Raw genomic sequence first — 22328 nt, 5'->3', positions numbered from 1 at the left:
ATTTCAAGTTGTTTACATTGTGCTTATATATTATGTTTATTTGTTTAGAAATTGGTATTTGTGATTATTGTGTTATTGGTGTTAAAATTGTTAAAATTTATAATTAACCAATTCACCACTTTTTTTATTTAATTCAAGTCTTTGAGCTAATAGTAACAATTCCCCCTGTTTTGATTTTCATTTTAAAATCCAATGCCAAAGCCATTATGACACATATCGAAAAAGCACATTGAACAAAACCTTCATTGACTTTAATTATTTTGTCTTAAAACCTCTAACTTCCTCATCATTGTTCAAAGCGCCATCTAAATTAATTTTGACTATATGTTTCATCCATTCCTTTTTTTTTCTTTAGTAGATATCCATTTATATTTGCCTTGCACTCGTTACCACTATTTCAAATATTCCTTTACAAAAAGTAATCTACCTTTAATTTCACCGCCTATAATTTAATGCCTAACAACCTTAAATATATATGTACGGGTAAATTTAAAAATAATGTTAAACTACACTTGCTTTATCAAATTTGATATGGCTCAAAGGATTTTGATTTACAGATTCTTAGATTTCGAAAGAAAAAATGATATTAAAGAAAAATGTATGATTTTTAGATTTTGTTAACTTTAAGATATGTAAAATTTTTATATTTGGTTAGAGGAATGTAAGATTGATTAATAAAGTTTTTTATTATATTGTCTTTGATTAAACATGAATAATTCATGACATTCATAACACGTGATACATGAATAACACATAAATAACAAGTGATTATTTAAATTTTTGTTTATTTAACATGCAAAATTTGCATTTAATATTTTTGTTAAATTGTTTAAATAAAAGTATTTTAAGTTCTATTGCATATATATTATATGTAATAATAAATTTTTTCATAATATATTTTCAACAAAAACTACTCTTTTAATTTTAAAAATATCATTTTCGCTGAAACTAATAAATTCTGAAAAATAATTTTTTCGTATTTTCAACAAAAACAATGCTTTTTATTTTTAAAACAATTTTTGTTAAATTCTGAAAAAAAAAATCATATTTTTAATAAAGATCACGTTTTTTATTTTAAAAACAATGTTTTTCTTGAATTTTGAAAAGTAATTTTTTTATAATATATTTTTAATAAAAATCACATTTTTATCTTAACAACGTCATCAATATATTTTCTAATGTAAATAATGCTATCCATATAATCTAAAAATGTAATTAAATGATGACAACCGAGCATATTTTTACTTTTCCTCCATAATCCAAAAAAATTCAAAGAAAATAGAGTTTTTTATTCCTCCTATTTTTCCCTTTTTTGACATTATTGAAAATATAAGATTCACCACAAGGAAAGCTTCTAAACCAAACCAAAGAATCATCGACTATTAGATTTCAAAAGGAAAAGTTAAATTTCAAAAATTAATTGCTCCCTTAGTACAAACAAAATTGTACAAGGAATGAAACAAAATTTTTTAGAACCCACAATAAGAATTAATTAAAAATTATTTTATGATAAATGATAATTTAAAAATATATGTTTTATCAACTTAATTTTTTTTTAACATATGTACTTTTATATGCATATTATATAATATAGATAAAATAACTACAAACAAACAATTAGCAAAAATAAAAACCAAATCTAACCCTAACTATCTTAAAGGTTAATGCTATTAATGATCCTAATCTATAGTAAAATGTTTAATTTGATACTAAAATTTTAAAAATCTTTAATATAACATCTAAAAAATAAATCTATTAACTAATGTAAATGTACCTCTAACATAATTAATTCATAAACTCATAATTTAAATACTAAATTAAATATTTTTAAAAAATATATATCATATTAAATATTTTATTATAATTTAAAAATCATTCATGATATTATTTATTTATTCAAAGATCCTTCGTGACATCTTTTACTAATGTACAAAACACACTAAAAAAGAAAAAATAAAAATAAAGACAAGAACTTTTGCATTTCCTTAAACCAACATCAAAGTGAAAAAATTCAAGAAAATCGAAAACTAAATCAAAACCATAATATTCAATTTTCAATTTTTTTATTTGATTCGAATCAAATTCAAATATTAAATAAATATATTAAATTTAAATCGAATTTCGAATTGAAATTTAAAAAATAAAAAAAAATTCAAATCAAATTGAATTATATATTTTTATTATTTTTTTATATATTTTAAATTTTATAAAATAAAAACAATTATTTTACATATAAATCTAGTTAAATATATTAAAATCCTATTAAAATAATATATAAAAAATAACAAAAATAAATTTTAAAAACCAATGGACCAAACCGAATTGAACCCATACAATTTAATTCAAATAGAATCAATTTAAAAAAAAAACTCAATTCTGATTTAAATTTTAAATTTTCATAATACTATAAATTATTTGAAAAATCAAACCGAATCCAATCCAAACCATAATCACCCATGGACCAATCCATAAATTTGTATAACGCTGTTAAAAGAGAAGGAACGTACAACGAAAAGGCTAAACTAAAGGCAGGAAAAAGAAAAAAAAAAAAAAAAAAGAGTGGGGGAATTTGTGGAAAAAGTTTATCCCAGATTGGAAAATAAACTCCACGTTCCCCCAACAAGCATAATTCGAATAAATTGAGAAGCTTGAAGCGCAATAATTCACAACTAAAAAAAATAAGGAAAGGTACACACGAGAAAACTTCCATTATTTTATTGCTTTTTATGATCAAAATTGCAAACATGATGAAAGAATAACTATTCAAAATTTCAGTCCATATATATGATCACAATCGGGAAATTTTGTGTGTAAAACTGAAACCAAAAACACAGACAAAACTGCTACAAGAATTGCCCAACTGACAACCCTCATACCCCATGCACTGACCCACAAAAATGCTCACAAACCACCAACCACATCTCCCTTCTTTTCCAAACATTACCCCCATATTATAAATAGAAACTTTGTAATAGACGCATTCTAAAAGGAAAAAGGATTCATTTCAACCGCACTAATGACTTTTTCACACTCAATCAAAAGCTTCGTAGCCATGGAGTAAAACATCATGCAAAAACAAGCGCTCGTAACCTTCTTGGGGAAAAGAATTGGCAACAGATATGCTTCAACACAGACAGGACATTGCATTCCTTCAAAACCAGAACGTTACCTGTCAAGCCAATATGCTATGAGGAGAGGATGGATTGCAATGCAAGCTGTTGCTGTGGCTGCAAAGATGACCAAGTTGAGGCTAATGTTGCTGGTGGCAAAGTCTGCTGAAGCTGCCTCAGTAGATTGACCATCCGACTTGCAGTTTGTTCTGTGGCTAGATCCTTACCACATAGAACCTACAAAACAACCATCTGTAAGAGAACATACTCAGACTTTACACCTATAAAAGAATTCAGCTTTTAGTCCTTTCAAAGTTGTTATTTCTTTATTGAGTTAATTACACTTTTTTTTGGAGTTAATTACACTTTTAATACTTAAAGTTTAAGAAAATATACACATTGGTACTTAAAAAAAATAAAATGTACAATTTACGCCATAAACTTTTAAATAATATATCATGTTAATTCATATTCAACTATTATTAACTTAACTCACCTATATGATATCTAACTAGTATAATTTTGTTATATATAAACATTGTTTGTTAAATAAAAATGTTAAATATTTTGTAAAAACCTTTATAGAAATGTCATGTGACAAAATGATTAACCGAGCTTAGATAATATTTATGATTCAAGTAAAATATATTTTTTTAAAATTAAATTGGAAAAAAATTTTGATATTTGTAAAATATCGCATATATAATTAATATGATTAACAAGATTAGATTTTTGGGTTAATACATACATAATTTTGAAGTTTAAGGTTCAAATTGTACATTATTTAAAAGTTCAAAGTGCAAATAGTACATTTTATTTCTTTAATTACCAATTTGTACATTTTTCCAAAATTCAAGTCTCAAAATTGTAATTAGTTCTTTCCTTATTACATGAAATATGTACATTACTGTAGAAAACTTAAAGAGCAATTGTCCTTATTTCTTCTTATTCAATCTAGAATGAAGGAATACATTTAAATAAATAGAAACAGTGAAGTTCCTTATTAGGAAACAACTTATATGAAACAAAAAACATAAAATAATAAAAGGAAAGAGAATTATTCTATTCTAAAATAAAAACAAATCCCTAAAAACTTAACAATCAAAATAGTTAACTAAATCAAAAGAATAAATGATAAATATTGCAAAATAAATTAGAAAATCAAGCTACACTAATGTAAGAGAATCAGATCTGCACCAATGTAGGAGAATCATATTTCTACACTCCCCCTTAAGTTGGGTTATGAATGTTAGTCATACTCAACTTGGATTTCAATTCATAAAAAATGCTTCTAAAAAGAGCTTTAGTAAGAATATATGCAATTTGTGAACTTTTAAGGATATAGGCCAGTTTGACCAACCCATTTTCTATCTTTTCCTTTACGAAATGTCGGTCCAACTTTATGTGCTTGGTCTTATCATGATAAACAGGATTTTTGGTTTATCATGATTTTTGGCAACATTTATAGTAGCCTTATTGTCACAAAACAATGTCATAGATGTCCCAATCTAAACTTTTAATTCTCCAAATAACCTTAACCAAAGTGTTTCAAAGAAGGGAAAGTTTATCTTGACGTAGGTCTGCTTCTGGCCTAGATCAACCTAAGTTAAATGAAGTCTCTATCATCCTGATTAAAAAATCAAAGATGAAACTTCATACACCTTAAGATTCATAGGACGAAAAGAGAATTTTTGAGGTCCTTATACTCATTATGCCTAGCATTGAATAGACTGGGTATTCGCCCTATCAATATCTCAAATCAATGATAGGTTCGATTCGGATCATGCTCCTGCCTAAATGGCACCCGAATCGAACCGAACCATTTGTCAGGCTATTGTTCTCTTGTTTTGTTCCTGAAAAGTAATGGAGTAAGACATCGATTTCTCAAAAGGATCAATTTTTTTTGATTGCATGATAAACTCCCCTGAAAAACATTGGCAATCGTGTAAACGAGGTGCTCTACCTAACTGAGCTATAGCCTTTGTGTTTGTGATACATATTTTATCATATTATTAGATAATTTCTTGTCAAGATGAATATTACATGATCCAACATCATAATCATACATTTTTAGTCGATTTGATTGGTATTGCTTAGAAGTAATATCGGATTTATAATCCATCGATGTGATAGGTCCCTTTTTCCTTCACAAATATCATGGGACATTACTTTAAACTCAGCCTCAGCACTGCTTCTAGCTACAACAACTTGCTTTTTACTTCTCTAAGTGATTAAATTGCCCCAAACATAAGTGCAATATCCAATAGTAGACCTTTTATCTATTACTGATCCAGCCTAATCAACATCAATGTACACCTCGACTGCCCCTGCCAATTGACTTCTTAAAATATAGACCTTCACCAGGACTCTTCTTTAAGTACTGTAGGATGCGATGAACAACCTTAAAATGCTCCTTTGGTTGGATTATTCATGTATCTACTCACCATCCTTACTACAAACTCGATATCAGGTCGTATGTGGGAAAGGTAAATAAGGTTCCTAACTAGTCTTTGGTATCGCCCTTTGTCCATGCACGAGCTTCCATTTTCACTTCCAATTTTATTAGTTGAGTCCATGGGTGTATTGGCAGGTTTGCATCCAATCATGCCAATTTCTTTAAGTAAATCAAGCACATACGTTGAGACACTAATATTTCATTCTTAGACAGAACCACTTTCATTTCAAGGAAATATTTAAAGAACCCCAAGTCCTTTATTTCAAACTCTTTTGCAAGGAGTTTCTTCAAATCATCTATTCCTTCCTTGTGGTCTTCGATGATTATGATATCATCCACATAAACAACAAGAATAACTATTTTTCCTACATTAGTGAACTTAACAAGCATAGTATAGTCAAACTAACATTGAAAGAATCCATACCTCTTCATTGCCTTGGTCTACCGTTCAAACCAAGCCCGAGGAGAATGTTTAAGTCCATACAAAGATTTTCGAAGTTTGCACACTTTGCCCATGTTGTCTTGCCTTTCGAAACCAAGAGGAATTTCCATGTAAACATCCTCCTCCAAATCACCATTTAAGAATGCATTCTTGATGTCAAGTTGGTGGAAAGGCCAATCAAGTTGGCCGCTAGTGACAATAGAACTCTAATTGAATTGAGTTTGGCTACCAAAGTAAATGTCTCCTCATAGTTTATCCCATAGGATTGAATGAACCCTTTTGGAACAAGTATAGCTTTGAACCTGTTTATACTTCCATCTACATTGTGTTTTATTGTGAAGATCCACTTACATCAAACCGGGTTTTTTCCTTTGGGCAAATCTGAAATTTCCCATGTCCCATTATTCTCTAGTGCCTTGATTTCTTCAAGAACTGCTACCTTTCAATCTATTTCATTAAGGGCTTCATGAATATTTTTTGGAATTTGCACATTGCCAAGGTTAGTAGTAGAGGCTCAAAAGTTTTGATTTAACCTGTAATATCAAATGTACTTGCAGATAAGGTACCAGGTGCATGATCTCACATCTTTTCTTAATGCAATAGAAATGTCAAGGTCACCAGCTGGCTCCCAAGTTTCAGTTTCAAATCCAATAAAGACATTATTTGTGTTAGTTTCAAGTTCTTGGAGACTTGGATCAAGTTGATTTTTAGTGCTGGGCTATGTACAATACTAACCTTATTTTGCTATGGAATGTCAACGCAAAAGCTTTGATGGATAATGCTATAATTTGTAAGGTAAGGACCAAGAATAGAGTTGAAGTATTCCCTTCCATTGTCAATTTTTAAGACTTGGATTTTGGCTTGGAATTGGGTTTGTACCATGCTATTGAAGTTTTGAAAGATTTGGCTAACATTGGATTTTTCATTCATAAGGAATACTCAAGCGAGTCAAGTATGATCATCGATGAATATAACAAACCACTTAGAACCTGTGATATTGTTAACTCTTGACAAACCTCAAATGTCACTGTGAATTATTGAAAAAGGTTAAGATGATTTATAGAAAATGCTAGGATAGGTATTTCAAGTGTGCTTGAAAAGTTGACAAATTTCACAATGAAAATCTTCAAAGATGTTATGAATAATGAGGGAAGTAGCCTTTTTAAGTATGAAATATTTGGATGTCCTAATCTATAATGCCACAACATGATAAGGTCATCCTTACTAGTACTAGAGGCAAAGGTTGTACAAGAATTTTGTGTTCTCTCAAGTGCATCATCTTGAAAAAGGTAAAGCCCTGCACACATCCTAGCACTGCCAATAATCCTCCCCGAGCCTAATTCCTAAAATTCACACAAGTTGGGAAAAAAATTTAGTGAGACATCTATCCTTCGTAAGCTTACTGATAAAAAGTAGGTTACAGCTTAAATTAGGGACATGGAAGACAGAGTCAAGTGTTATGTCTTTTGAAACTACAATAGAACTTGCCATCAGTAATTTTTACAGAAAAACTATCATAGCAAGGTCTACATGTGTTGAATAAGGATGCATCTCCAATCATGTGATCTGATGCTCCTGAATCAACAATCCAAGATTATGTATTTTCCCGTTGAACACTTACGGCATTTAAGAAATTACTTTTTTGTGCTAGTAAACTAGTTCCAAAGGTTACAAACTTGTTTTGAAGGGTTTGTTAAAGCGTCACCTCTTTGTGACTTTCTTCATGCCATACCTCTGCAAAAGAAGAGTTCTCACTCTTGCCAGCCATAATGGAAACTTGTGTGACCACAATCTAATGATTCAAGCCGACTTGCTCTGATACCATGTAGAAAACTTAAAGAACAATTGCCCTTATTTATTCTTACTCAATCTAGAATGAAGAAGTACATCTAAATAAATAGGAACAGTGTTTCTTATTTGGAAACAACTTACATGAAATAGAAAACAAAAAATAATAAAAAGGAGAATTATTATATTCTAAAATAGAAACAAATCCCTAAAAGCTTGACAATCAAAATAGTTGACTAAATCAGAAGAATAAATGAGAAATATTCCCAAAATAAATTAGAAAATCGAGCTGTATTAATGTAGGAGAATCAGATCTACACTAATATAGAAGAGTCAAATTTCTACAATTACTTTCCAACCTTTGTTTCTTTTACAATTTTCCCACCCCTAAAACCAAAAGAAAAGAAAGATTTTTGCATCAATGAGGCTAAGACTCAGTCACACACGCTACTTTAAAAACACAATAGGAATTATTCAAGCTTCAACATGTCCGTATGAATTTTATATTAAATCAACAGAATTAAGATTAAAGAGGTTGAAACAAAAGAAATTGATTAATGAATAAATGTCTCATGTATGTGCCCAGACACTAACACATGTATAACATAATGTTTATGAATATCCATACTCACGTTAGAGCAACAAAAGCTAGATAGGTGAGACAAAACAAAGCCACAAAAGTATAGCCATGTTTGTACTCCACTAGAGTCTATTGTCAACTTGACAAAAAGTTTCTCATTTAGTTTAATTATGGAACAATGCCTCCAAATCAAGATAAACTTAGCTTATGTTTGGCATACAAGATTATGATAAGATAGGATAAGATAATGTTATGAATAGGATTATATTAAATAATCCCATCCTATTTTGTGTTTGATGTATGCAAGGATTATAATAAGATAATTTATTTATTTGTTAAAATTATCCTTCATCAAAATTTAAATAATTTAAATTATTGATAAAATTTTTAAGGTTATAATTGAACATGTAAATTTAATCCATTGATTAAAAATAACTTGGAGAGGATTGAAAGATCCTATGCTAATAGGATATTAATCCTTCTTGCAATCTCTATCCCTCTCTTTAGATACAAATCAAATATGAGATAGAATAATTATCATCATATTTTATTGATAATCCTATGCATTGAACATGATCGTTTAACATTGCTATTGAAAGTAAGGAAATCTACCCGAAATTGTCAAATTTCGACCCAACCTTGCAGGGTTTTTTCTTTTAAAATTAGATTTTGGGTCGAATTTTTTTCTAAAACCGAGATCGAGTCGAAGTCGGATTTTATGTAAACCTGACTCAATATAAAAAAAGATTTTTTTATTATTTATTTAATTTTATATTTATATATGTATTATATTAATAAAATTATTATTTAATATTTTAATTTAAAAAATTAACTTAATAAAAATATTATATTTATGTATAATTAAAATGTAATTTATATTAAAAAATAATACTTTATAAATATTATATTAAATTAAAATTATTTAAATAATTTCAGGTCAGATCAATTATGATTTTATACATATGCAAGTTGGGTATGAAAAATAATATTTTGAAGTCAAATCGAAACCGAAACAAGCAAAAGCACATCCCAACTCAACTAATTGCCATCCTTTGTTATAAGTAACTTTTGCGTTCAAAAACTGCTTTTGACCCAAACATGATGCTAAAAAACAACAAAAATTTTGACTTTTCAATTTAAAAACTTGATTTTCCAACCCAAACCACAAAGCTCCTCAAGAGATGCTTTGCAATGAAAAAATGCATTTAGAATAAAAAAATCACTTTATTATCCTATATTTCTAATATTTTATTATTTTATACATATTATTTTAGACATTTCAATAACTTAGCACTTTTTCACAACAATATCAAACACTTAAAATTTCCAATCACACTTTTCTCACCTCGCTTTTTAAATGCACTTTTTTCAACAAAACATTTTTCAACCACAGCAATGCTAAACTAGCCGTTAGTGGAGTCAATAATAGAATATCTGACAAAGAGACATCTCCTTAATCTATCCTATCCTATCCATTATCTTGTGCATCAAGAGGACCTAAATACCTAACTACCAAATAAATAAAACAGACAGGTTACACAACAGACATTTTCCATTTCTCATCATATTGTTTGTTCAGAACAAGCAGTTCAAACAAAATAGCCTTTAGGTTAAGAAGATTTTAATAAGCTAACTTAATATTTTTAACTAGGCAAATACTGCAACAGTCTTTGGAAGATACTGTTCCACACGTTTTAAACGCACTTTTTTCAACCCAAACTTTTTTCAACCACCACAACAATGCTAAACTAACTCTTAGTGGAGTCGACAATAGAATATCTGACAAACAAACATCTCCTTAATCTATCCTATCCATCATCTTGTGCACCAAGCGGACCTAAATACCTAACTACCAAATAAATAAAATAGACAGGTTACACATCAGACATTTTCCATTTCTCATTGTATTGTTTGTTCAGAACAAGCAGTTCAAACAAAATAGCCTTTAGGTTAAGAAGATTTCAATAAACTAACTTAAAATTTTTACCTCGGCAAATACTGCAACAATCTTTGGAAGATACTGTTGGTTGGGACCCAAAACTTCATTGTCTGACCTGAACACACATTAGATACATTGTTTGATAATAGGCAGTAACAGTTTATTGAGGCAAAATATAAACTGTTGAAAGGAGATAAGTAAGGTCAAATCAACACGGCAGATTGTTACCTCTCCACCATTGAACAAAGTTGTTCATGAACAACTTTGGCTTCAATCAGATCACCTTTTATTGGCAAGCAGTTTAACCATGCAGGAACAATCTACCAAACATGAAAGGATGTATGTTCAAGGCAACCCAACATAAAGAAAACAGAAATAAAGTATCAAAATAAGCATTAAGACATGCACAACCAGCATTACTGTAGTGAAAAATACAATGCAGAATTGGTCAAAAAACGTATGATACAGAACCACTGCAAACAATCGGAGATTGTAGAATATCTTATATGTATTAATGCATAGAGATGATCAACAAGCAACATTAACCACCAATATGAAATGTTTCACAATAAAGCATTATACATTATGTAACATAACATATGGATGTCCATTTAATATACCAATTCAGGATGTCGATTAGAAAAAGTGTGTATTTTATGTGGGGAAAGAGGGGAAGTTGAAGGGGAGGAAATTACACATATCTATGTAAGTATTAAAGCTTTGTTTAACATGCCTACAAGGACCAGTCTCAAGGGCAAGGAGTAGGCTCTGGAATCTTAAGATCCCAAGTTCAAGTCCACCATGAGAGGGCTTTGTTAAATTAGTTCATTGCTTTCTGTCATTGGATTGTGAGGGTTTAGTTAGCTCGTTAGATGTAATAGTTGTCATATATGTAATGCTAAATCCTATTGTCCTTTATACTTATACATGTAATCTAATGAAAAGAAAAGCTGTGTTTAGCATTTAGATATATGCCTGCCATCAGACCATCCTCATGATACACCTCTGTAATTTAGATATATGTCTAAATCCATCACACCCAGAGTGATGAAGGATTACCAGTGACAGATCAAGAATATTCCTATCACTAATGGTTTTATACCACTCTATCTGAAACAAAATTTAAGATTAGAATGTTACCTAATGTTATCAATATTCAATACCATACTGATACTATCCAGTCCACACCAGTTTTCATCAAAAACCAATACATCCCCTTCTCTGCAATGTTTAGTGCCTATCAAACTGAATCATCATGCGCCAGTCATACAAGCATATTTCGGTTGTTTCAAATTTCAACAAAAAAGCTCATCTCGGCAAAATAAAAACTTGGACCTTTTTAAAGAAAATACCATTGAATCCAAACCCATACACTGTGCTACACTGTATTGGAATGTACCATTTTTAAAGAAAAAGGGTAATGTTTGTTGGTTTTATATTGACAACCTTGGAATTACCCTCAAGAAAACGGTCAGTCTATTTTAAGACAAAATGGTTCCTAATTTGATGTTCAGCTACATATACATAAAACTATATGTAGATAAATTACGATATGTATGCATGAACAAATCACAAGCCCCTTAAATTTCTTATTTTTGCAAAATTTCCCACTAATAAAAAATGAAGAGGGGAAAAACAAAAAAAAAAGTAATTTTCAATTTCACCAGGTTCTCCTCTACCTTAAGAGTCAATTGGAATATTGGATAATTGTGCTATAGTTTCAAGGTCAAATAAAAGGCACTGTGTGTTAACCCATACTAGCAGTATTACTATTTCTGTGCATATGGCTCATGGTCCGTCACAAATGGCGCTGGTTTTCAAGAAAAGGCATTTGGAGACTTCACACAATAGCTCAGAAATGTGCATGTGCTTAATGCAAATCAAAGATTCCTCTCCTTTCATATCAAAATATCCAATTAACTTGGAAAGCTAATTTTAGCGGTCGCCATACCTGAGCTGCATCAATACTGTTGCGGTGGAACAGGCATATTTTTCCTAGAGCAGAAACAGCATTATCATATGCCATAATATTTTCGGGTTGCAAAGCGTTAGGATGCCGTATTACAGCATTTAACCTTGATAGAGCCTCTGGACAAAGCCACAAATATATGTTATTCTTACAAGAAATAAAACACCTCATAGACTGTCATGCAAAATTTACCTCCAACAAGTGGCTTAAATACAGGTCCACCAAATTCTGCACAAACACCAAGACCATATACCGCTGCCTGAAACATAAAATCATAAATCATAAAATTGAATGAATTGCTCGCCAATCTAAGGTGCTTTAGATACCAGAAGTAAGAAAGTACAAACCTGCCGCACATCTGGGTTCTCATCATTGGAAGCCTCCAATATGAAAGGAAGATATGTTTCATAATATCTGTTTCAACCACAGTACAGCTATTGCATCAAAAGATTCTATATAACGGTAATTAGTATAAGAAAATTAAGCAACTTACTTTAGAGCTGTCTCATGACACTGCTCTGCAACATCATCAAAAATACAAATTGCAATTCTTCTTTCTTCAGCTGTCTTATCTTTGCCCTGTATTTTAGACACACAGAGAGATAGAAAGAGAAAGAAATGTGTATATTTCAGTAAAGAAAATTTTTCTTTTGGAAGTTCCTCAACAAATGTAAATTGATTTGGCAAACAGAGACAACTTTCTCAGAACTTACCCACATAGGTGTAAGATATGAAGATAGCTCATCAAAGAAAGGCAAGAAAGAAGCTTTAAATGTTTTGATCAAAGTTCCCAAGATTTCACCCACCTGGAAGCAGAATGCTCATCAAGGCAAGACAGAGGAAACTTTATGGGTTCAGAAAGAAAAATAGATAAATAAATGTTAGCCTGTAACTAATGTGCCCTATAACCATAGATTTTATTTGAAGACTTACCTGATCAAAGACTTCTTCCTCTTGCTCATTTTCCTCTTTAATTAACTCCCCCTCCTCAGCATCAAAGTCTTCAGCTTTGGCTCTTTCAGCTCTCTCTCTTTTTCTGCTCGCACTAGCTGTGATTAATTGTTTTATCTCATCAACAATAGATCTAACCTGACTTTCATCAAGAAGGGTACCACAGATCTGAAAGAAAAAAAAAAGTTCAGGCATTTCAAATAAAGAGTTATGAATTCATAAAATATAAACAATGGCAACAACAAAGAGACAAAGTTAGATTAAACCAAAGAACTTCTCTGGTCAAAGGTACAGAAGCATGTCAATTAAAACGAATGAAAAGACAAGTTATGAATGGAAGTCCAAAATGCTTTCTCGATTGCTTAATTACATATATCAAATAAAAGAAAAAGAAATGAGAACTCAAAAACAGCCCAGGAGAATACTGGGTACACTTTTTAAGGAAAATCAACAACACAGGTTAAATTCAGGAATTAGTTCAACTTATTAGCTGCTATTGAAATACCATATTAAGTTCAAGCTATCCCTGATTAATTTATTTACTAATTGAAATAAATTTTTGCTTCTAACTGTCTGTTGCCCAACAATATTTATCCAAAGCAGAATAATTTCAAACAGATAACAGTGAACAGAAGAGACACTACATAATTAGCTTCATTTCATAATAGAACAAACCTGTATGCATTCATTCAATGCATCTAACATGCTTGCGCATATTTCCATATCAGGTTCCTGCAAGAATATGGCAATTTAGGTATTATCCATGACAAAAAATACATCAACTATGCAATTAGAGCTTCAATACATGAACACTCATAAGAGTAAACAACAATAACCTTGTGTAATGCCTCCACTAGAGCCGGAATAATGTAGTCAGACAATTGCTTTACATAGGTCTCGTTACGCCCTTGAGCCATTCCCTTCTCAATGGCCAATTTTGCAGAACGCAACAACTCTGGCATGGCTAGAAACAAAAAGAGGCCAAGACAGAATTAACAAAAGCCTAACAAACTTGAAAAAGAAAATATTTTAAGTAAAAGAGAAAAGTGTATATTATCACTTTTCTACCTGAAACAGCAGCTTTTCTAACTTCTTCGTGGAAATAAAATTTAAGAAGAGGAACTAGAGTCGGGGCAACCTGCATCATATGTCCACCGCTAGTATCTGATTACTAGAAAGTTTAGAATAATAACCCAATACAATGAATTAAAAAAAAAAAAACCTGATCAATCCATGGAAAAAATCCTTCCTTCAACTCATCAGCGTAGCAACAAAGCATGTTACATGCTGTAGCCTTTTCCTCCAGGACACTAGTCTTGATCCCAATTCTTTTGTCCCCTAGTGTAATGGTTTCCATACTGTGTGCAATACAAGATATAATCTTACTATAACACCAAATAACATAGTGCAAAATAACATGCTATTGCTATAGGACAGGCACCAGCCATAGATGAACACAGCAGGTGTGTGTCGATGTTGTGTGCAGATGGTGAGTGAGTGAGTGAGTGAGTGTGCAGACGCAAGAGCGAGTGTGTGTTTCTCAGATTGTCTGTGTTTCTGCATAACATAGAGAGAAGTAGAAGAGAGAGGAGATAGAGTTTTTTACCTATACAAATGAGTGGGGAGGATAAACAAGATACACATGCATGCATCAACATTTATGTTGCTTATTGGCAAAATATATTAGTTAAAATAGTAACAAAGTATAACCTTTCATCATCAGAGTCCTCAATATCATTATCTGAATCTGCAGATGTAATAGTTACATCTGGCTTAAGTTGAGCAGAATGAAGAAGGGGAGGCATGACAACACTCATGTATGGGAGGAAGTCTTGTCCCAAGCACTTGCAGAGTCTCGCCCATGCCTGTAACATGGTGACATTATCATAAGCAAGGACAAATAAACATGTGAAAGATATTATGATACAGTCTATGCATTTTCTATGCCATGGGCATACTTGCAGCATGTAACTTGTTGTCGGATCATCTGTTTCCATTTGGGATCCTTGCAATGACATAAGCACTTCCATAACCTTGCAAGAAGGAAAAAAGTAAGATAAAAGGTATTCTTATCTTTGATGCAAGAAAATACAAGATATCCAACAATCGATGGAAAAATATCAATATAATTGTAACAGTATAATGAAATTAAACAAAGAGCAATAAGAAAAACAAAAAGGAAAGTGCATGCTACAAATTACATAAGGCACAGGTCAACTGTAGGTAACATTTGGCATCACTTTTAAGATCACCATGGTGATAAAATCACCAAGGTTATTTGATCACTAGTGATCTTAGCTTACCATGTTTAGTGTAAATTATAAATTATTGTGTTTGGTATTGCATTGAGAAAAAAGACAGCTGGATATAAAACACCCAATATGACCTTATTATTAAAGAAAAGCAACAATTTCAATTTTATTGAATGACAAATTTATTAACTAAGAATTCATTGATCTACAGAAAATTATAAGGTATGAAGAACTATCTGATGAGTATAATTCAAAATAACTGCATGTTCACATTTAAGGAGACATAACTTGTCTAAAATGATTAAAAAGTGAAAATTTGCTTATAAAAACTAAATACTTGGACAGAACATATTTTGCTCGGCACAAATTCCAGGTATATTTGTCCAAAACTGATTTTGAAGATCACTTTCCCTCAATGATAAAACTTTCTAACCCTTTTAGATGGGATTCCGACCATCCCACAAGACAGTGATCTAATGACTCGGTGATATAAGATCCCTGCCACTTAGGATTCCCAAGTTACTACCAAACACAGTAATATAATCTCGGTGATTAGATCATCCTACACCAAATGCCACCATAAGGGTGCAGGTGGGTCTATTGACACAAAACAGAATAGTGTACAACTGATATGCACTAAGTTTCTTCATGTATAATATATAAACTTCAAAACAAAAAGGGAAAAAAGTACTTAAGCATTCTATTGATTCATCTAATGCAAATTTTGGCATTATAAAGAGAGACTTGAATAACATTTCTTTATCAACTGATAATAATAATAATAATAAAACAATACTCGTGAAAATGTGGAAACTAACGGAGATCTGCAAGCAGGTGCTATAGTCTGCATTCTCATGGACAAAGAAAGGCAATTATAAAATTAAATAATTGGTTTGGTTCAGGAACAAGTATATGAGGAATGTGTGTGTGTACAAGCATCAAAAATATTCAGATTTTACTAACTTCAAATGTGATATAATCAGTGGTAAAATTCAATAATAGATCGACCTGATAGGCACCTGCCACAAGTTGATATCCAGCCCAGCCCACCCCAATAAATTTCAAGGAACAAGAAATGCATATTTCTCTTAGGACCATGAAGGGAAGGTGAATACTTGCTTCAAATTGCACCATTGTACTCCCTAATAAATGGTATCACTAAACTCAAATAACTCAATGTTATACCACCCATCCATGACATTTCAGATCCAAGAAAATAACCAGAAGAGGAAATGAAAACAAATTGATAAAGGGCATGGTGTTTCTACACGCCTACCAACCTGCTTAGCATCATCTCTGAACTTCTCCTTTCCAACAGCCATTCCAACAAGACTAATACATTCCATGGATTTCGCTCGAAGCACACGAGTAGATTTGTCGGTTGCATTCACCAAGATAGTTTTCAGGTAAGGCATAACTGCATCATAATATTTTTGGAAGTACTCCTGCAAACCCCCATATAATTTAACTGAGTTACCCATATATAAGATATAAATTAATGATCAATCTAGCTTTCTTTTGGGTAAAATCTATACCTGAGATGAGTCAGCAACTGATGCCAAAGCAGTCAAGGCACCTTCTTGCACCATCTGTTTCCCATTCTGCATGATATATACCATATTTAGACAAAAAAAAAAACAAAACAAAACAAAATCTCCTTCCATAAAGTGAATTTATGCATTCTTGATGTGACATTTATAACTCCAATTGTCATACCTGTAAAAGCACCAGCAATTTGCTAACTATTCCATCCAAGTAAGGTGTTAAAATTTCTGGAGTGCAGTTCTCACTGAAGTTGAGCACAGCTGAAGAAGCATGGGCCTGTTACATAAATAGATATAGCAAAACAAACCGTTATTCAAAGAAAACAATAAAATCTTGACAATACAAGTACCTGACTAGAAGGAAATAAGAAAAAATAAAAACAAAAAAAACTCTGAAATTATAATAAGACTCTTAAATTTTCACACAAAGAGCATAAGCTAGTTTACTTCAGTTTCCTGAATGCAGGCATAGCTGCATCTATCTATAAACTGGAATCAGAAGCTAATCTATAAACTTCAGTTTCCTGAACATGGGCATCAGAGGCTAATCAATAAACTGGAACTAAGTATCATTAATTCAATACCTACATGAAGACTTAAACGAGGGTTTTTTCCATAATCCATAAATATTCAGGAAATTCCCACTGATACAGCATCCACTTTCCAATAAATTAATTTGCTTCACAATCAGTTATGACACTCTTGCAAATGCATCCACCACTTGAGAGGATAATCTATAAAGGAGCTAGCAACACTTAAAGTCCAAGTTCTATTTTGTCTTTCAAGAAGAGATAAGATAGAGAATTCTATAATGAAATTTAAAATCTTTGTAGTCATTAGTTGAAAACATATCAGTTGATTATTTAGAAATGTTCAATAATGCCACAAATGAATTCTGACGAGTGATGAAAATACTAGTTGAAATGTTCCAAACAGGAAAAAATTGTGAGCTCTCATTATATTATATTATATGAAGTACTTTGTTGATTAAAAAGATATCGATAACACCAAATTAGAACAAATCAACTCAGATAAATTTTACATAAAGCAAGGGATTCACCAAAAAGACACCAAACACATGCATAGACAACTTTAGAATCAGGACATTACAGAAAAGGGATGGGTTGTTGTTGTTTATGGAGAGAGAGAGAGAGAGAGGTTATCAATTATACCACAAATGCAGACACAAACAGAAAGGGAAAGATAGCATGAAAAAGTTATCTCTACATAAAGCACCATGAGGGAATCATAGCGTGAAACAAATCTTTAGCAACAGTCAAAAGCATAATCTAGAGTAATGAAAGCAAACTTATATATCTGTGCCCAACCTGTACTCGCGGATTTTGGAAATCATCCATAGCAGCAGCTAACGCTGGCAATACTCTTTGGTGATATTGGTTCTGCAAATCTGGACCCAAGTCAGTAGACAATTGCCCGATTGCATTAATAGCTGCCCACCTCACACGGGGGTGGGAATCATGAAATGAGTTCAAGACCATAGAAACCACTTGTTCCAAATTCTTAATCATAACCTGCCAGTCCAGCAACGAATTAAAATTCAACATAAATAGGGACATGATCTGAACTCTCTACTATGATCATCAAATTTAAGCAGCAAATATGTGATCTCATTTTTTTCTTTCAAACATAAATTGTATATTAGAATCAACATATACCAAAACAAAGTTCCATCCCATTGTTCAAGTAGTAAATGGAAAATAACATGAATCAAACTGAATAAGTAACTTCATTAATAGCGCATTTAGAATCATACTCAATGGGAGGGCGGCCAACCATTACCAAGGAAGCAATTTTTATTAGTCCATTTAAAGAGCTCGACACAGCAATCATGTCATGTAGCAAATAGCACTACTAGTGCTTACAAAGAGCAACAACTTGATACCAAATAAATGTAAATACTGAATTAAGTAAAAGCTTGGACTAGTGCAAACTACAAAGAACTAAAATAACGGCAATAACCATGTTAAAGCATATTTTAATTTTTTACATATTATAATAGTAGGTATACCTTGGCACAACCCTCGGCAATCTGAGCAAGGGCAATCAACGCAGCATGGTGTTTTTGCCACTCAGGAGCAGCCAAATAAGATGGCAACTGCTCAGATGCAACAGGAACAATTGTATTTCCACCCAAGGAAATTGCCAAACGATCCAAACACTCCTGTCCAACACTGTAATTGCTAGTTTCTCCAGCATCCTCATCCTCATTTTCAGCAGTGTGCCATGCTACATCATCCTCAATATCCAGCAACATTCTCATCAATATTGCAAATAGCCTACTAATAAACTGTGGCAACTTCCTCATCATCCCAGGGGCACGTTCCCTTGCTTCTGCCAAGGTAATCACAAACTCAATTGCTAAGTGGCGTGTCCCTTCCTCAAGTGATTCCGCCTCCGCAATCTGCAGCATAGACCCCACCACATCAACAAGCTGCCTCCTAATAAACCGGGGCTCCGTCCCTGCCAACTCAATCAACAACTCCAGCGCCTCCTGGGCAGTGGCCTCATTCCCGTTATTCAAAGCCTCCGTCAAGGTCCTCATCATCGCTGGCAAAAGATCCTGAAATCTATCCCGATCGGATGAGCTGGTCAAACACTGAATAAAATTGATGACCGCATTCAAGGCGGCGATTTTTACATCGGCACTAGAACTTTCACTCAAGCACCTTAAGAACACAGCGTGTAGATCCTTTATAAAAGGAGTCAACACATCCCCAATATACTGACTCAGCTGTGCAAATATCAAAAAAGCAGACTCCTGTAATCTAGGGGAATCCAAAGAGACACATTGGAACATGAACGGCAAGAGCTCCGGCCACCCATTCTCCGGCAAAATACTGGAAGCAAGCTCCGCAACAGTATCGCACAACTTTTTAGACAAAGTTTTAGTGTTTTCGACTTGGATTTGAGACAAAAGAACCGCTTGGAGGGAGGACTGGGTAGAGCTGTTGAGGCGAGGCCAGATATAGGAGTCGTCACGGGTCAACAGCTTACGGAGGAGAATAGCGGCCATGGCACGAGTCTCGGGTTGGGCGCAGACTTGGAGGAGATGGGCGAGGCGGAGACAGAGAGCGTCTGGGTCTGATTGCTTGCAAAGATTGAATAAGGCCTCGGCGTGAGAACGTTGTTCGTTGGAGGAGGACATCAAGTGGGAGATTAGGGTTTCGAATGGAGCGGGGTCGGGTCCTAAGATGACGGCGAGCTGGGATTGCTGGTCCATGGCGGCGGCTAAGACGATGATATTGATCCCTCTTGCTCTCCCTTTTTTTTTCTTTGATATTCTGTTTTGTTCTGTATTTGTTTACTGTGACAGTGTGTTGAAAGAAAAGTGAGGGATTTTAAAGAGAGAGAGAGAGAGAGAGGTAATTAGGGCTGAGAAAGAAAAGGAGGGTTGATTAGCAGTATTTGTGTGTCATCCTGATTAGTGTGAGTCCCCACCTTATTTGTTTTTTTTTTTTTTTTTTTTTCAGTTTTGGAGGGAAAAATATACTGTACTACTCGTCACAAATAAACCAATATTTATTTAATTTAATTTAAATTCATTTAGACGAAAATATCCATTAATATTCATATCTATAAATATATATATATCTCTTCTTGAACGATACGTAGGTTTTTTTTTTTTAAATTTTTAAGATTTTATAAAAAAGTCTGGGTGGTACATTTAGAAGCCTCCATTATTATAATATATTTACGTTATAATTATGAAAAATATCTTTGCTATCATAATTTATCAAAATTATCATCATATCCTTTTATCATAATTATGACAATATCATCCTATTAAAATTGACCAAAATAATTATAATATTCCTTATCATAATTTTTTAAAAAATTTTATAATTGCTTCATAAAAATTTGACATGTATCATTTTATTTGAAAATTACTATAATATTTCTTTTAATTTATGTATTAAATTTTAGGCTAAAAGATATAAAATGTCCTTAAATTATAATTAAAAAATGATCTAAACCCATAATTTTTTATTACAATTAATAAAACATTACAATATTTATTTGCATCTAATTAAACCTTTATTTGGTTAAAAAATTTAACATTCGTTAATTTTTTTGTCAAATAAAATAAATTTTCATAGACATCAATAAAATATATATGAAAGTTTACCACATGGCACAATTAATATATGTAAAGATTAAATAAAATAAAATATTTTTTTTTTCTTTTCCCTTTCTATTTTCTCTTCTCGTCCTTTTAAGATCCCTTTAAGGATATCCTTCTAAAGATTCAATTGATTGTAATTTGAGGATTAATTGATTCAATTTTATTACATGACTAAATTTCATCCGATTAAAGATTTAATTGAGTCAAAATAAAAGATTAAAAACTTAATTGATTACAATAAAATGTTAAAAGTTTAAATGATTTTTTAATTATAGTTTATGGACATTTTTTACCATTTAGCCTAAATTTTAATATAACAATATAAAATTAATCACATATTAAATTCCTAAAATACTCTTATTATCTTTTCATAGAAATTTGACATGTGAAATTTTATTTGAAAATTACTATAATACTCTTATTGAATTACATATATTAAATTTTAACATAATATAAAATTAACTACATATTAAATTACTAATATCATTGAAATTATTAGAATGTCTTTCTAGTTCTTTGATTAAGAACTTAGATGATTCCTAATGATTATAATATCTTTTTATTATAATTATAAAAATACTCTCTTACCATAAATTAATTAAAATTACAATTATGTCCCCTCTACCATAATGTGGCAAAACTATTATGACGCCCTTATGATCATAATTATTAAAATATCTTTTTTATCAAAATTTATCAAAATTATTATAATATCCCTCCCACAATAATTACAAAATATCTTTCTTACCATAATTAATCAAAATTTCTATAATACCTCATATCATAATTACAAAACACTTTTATGTTGCTTCATAAAAAATTGACATTGGCAATTTTTTATAAATTACTACAATATTCCTATTAATTATGTATTAAAAATAATTATAACTATATTCAAAATAATGAAAATTTGATAAATAATAATAAATTTTTTTAATAGAAAAATAATTCATATTGATGTAACAGGTAATTATTCTAATTATATGATAAAAAAATTTTAAATTTATGAATTATGAACCACAAATGTACTTACTAATACCAACAACAAATGTGTTCTACTTATTAATTTATTTTATGATATGTCTTAATCTTTTCTTCAATGATTAAAAGTCCATTTGATTAGATAATGAGAATGACTATGATGAAATAAAAAA

General features: G+C 31.4%; 1 protein-coding gene across 2 annotated transcripts; it reads right to left on the bottom strand.

The window, feature by feature from the left end:
* Window positions 1–2689: 2689 nt before the first annotated feature.
* LOC111302794 (uncharacterized) lies at window positions 2690–20362 on the bottom strand. Of its 2 annotated transcripts, none has more exons than XM_022898629.2 (20): window positions 19060–20362; window positions 18359–18562; window positions 17203–17307; window positions 17022–17087; window positions 16767–16931; window positions 15193–15267; window positions 14945–15099; window positions 14457–14592; window positions 14303–14372; window positions 14071–14198; window positions 13910–13966; window positions 13217–13402; window positions 12997–13089; window positions 12777–12862; window positions 12631–12697; window positions 12476–12542; window positions 12266–12402; window positions 10543–10634; window positions 10363–10429; window positions 2690–3362 (listed from the first exon to the last, which is right to left on the bottom strand). In XM_022898629.2, exons 1-20 carry the CDS (start codon window positions 20269–20271, stop codon window positions 3348–3350), a joined length of 3183 nt encoding a protein of 1060 aa, XP_022754364.2. In that variant the 5' UTR covers window positions 20272–20362; the 3' UTR covers window positions 2690–3347. The 2 variants fall into 2 exon arrangements, with proteins under 2 accessions (XP_022754364.2, XP_022754363.2); XM_022898628.2 differs by having other exon boundaries at window positions 2690–3347.
* Between the last annotated feature and the right edge of the window lie 1966 nt (window positions 20363–22328).

This window comes from Durio zibethinus, chromosome 13 (assembly GCF_047325235.1).
Source record: "Durio zibethinus cultivar Kanyao isolate XHJ-2024 chromosome 13, ASM4732523v1, whole genome shotgun sequence".
Lineage (NCBI taxonomy): Eukaryota > Viridiplantae > Streptophyta > Magnoliopsida > Malvales > Malvaceae > Durio > Durio zibethinus.
Note: the sequence above shows the minus strand (reverse complement) of the source record. Positions and strands in the feature narration are given on the sequence as shown.

What these genes read in the sequence shown, in the direction of transcription:
- LOC111302794 (XM_022898628.2), bottom strand. Translation starts at nt 20,271, where the DNA reads ATGGACCAGCAATCCCAGCTCGCCGTCATCTTAGGACCCGACCCCGCT. An exon ending in CAGTTGCTGACTCATCTCAG is followed by an intron (nt 16,932 to 17,021) that starts GTATAGATTTTA and finishes GGGGGTTTGCAG; the next exon opens with GAGTACTTCCAAAAATATTA. An exon ending in TTGTTGCAGTATTTGCCGAG is followed by an intron (nt 3,348 to 10,362) that starts GTAAAAATTTTA and finishes GTTGTTTTGTAG; the next exon opens with GTTCTATGTGGTAAGGATCT.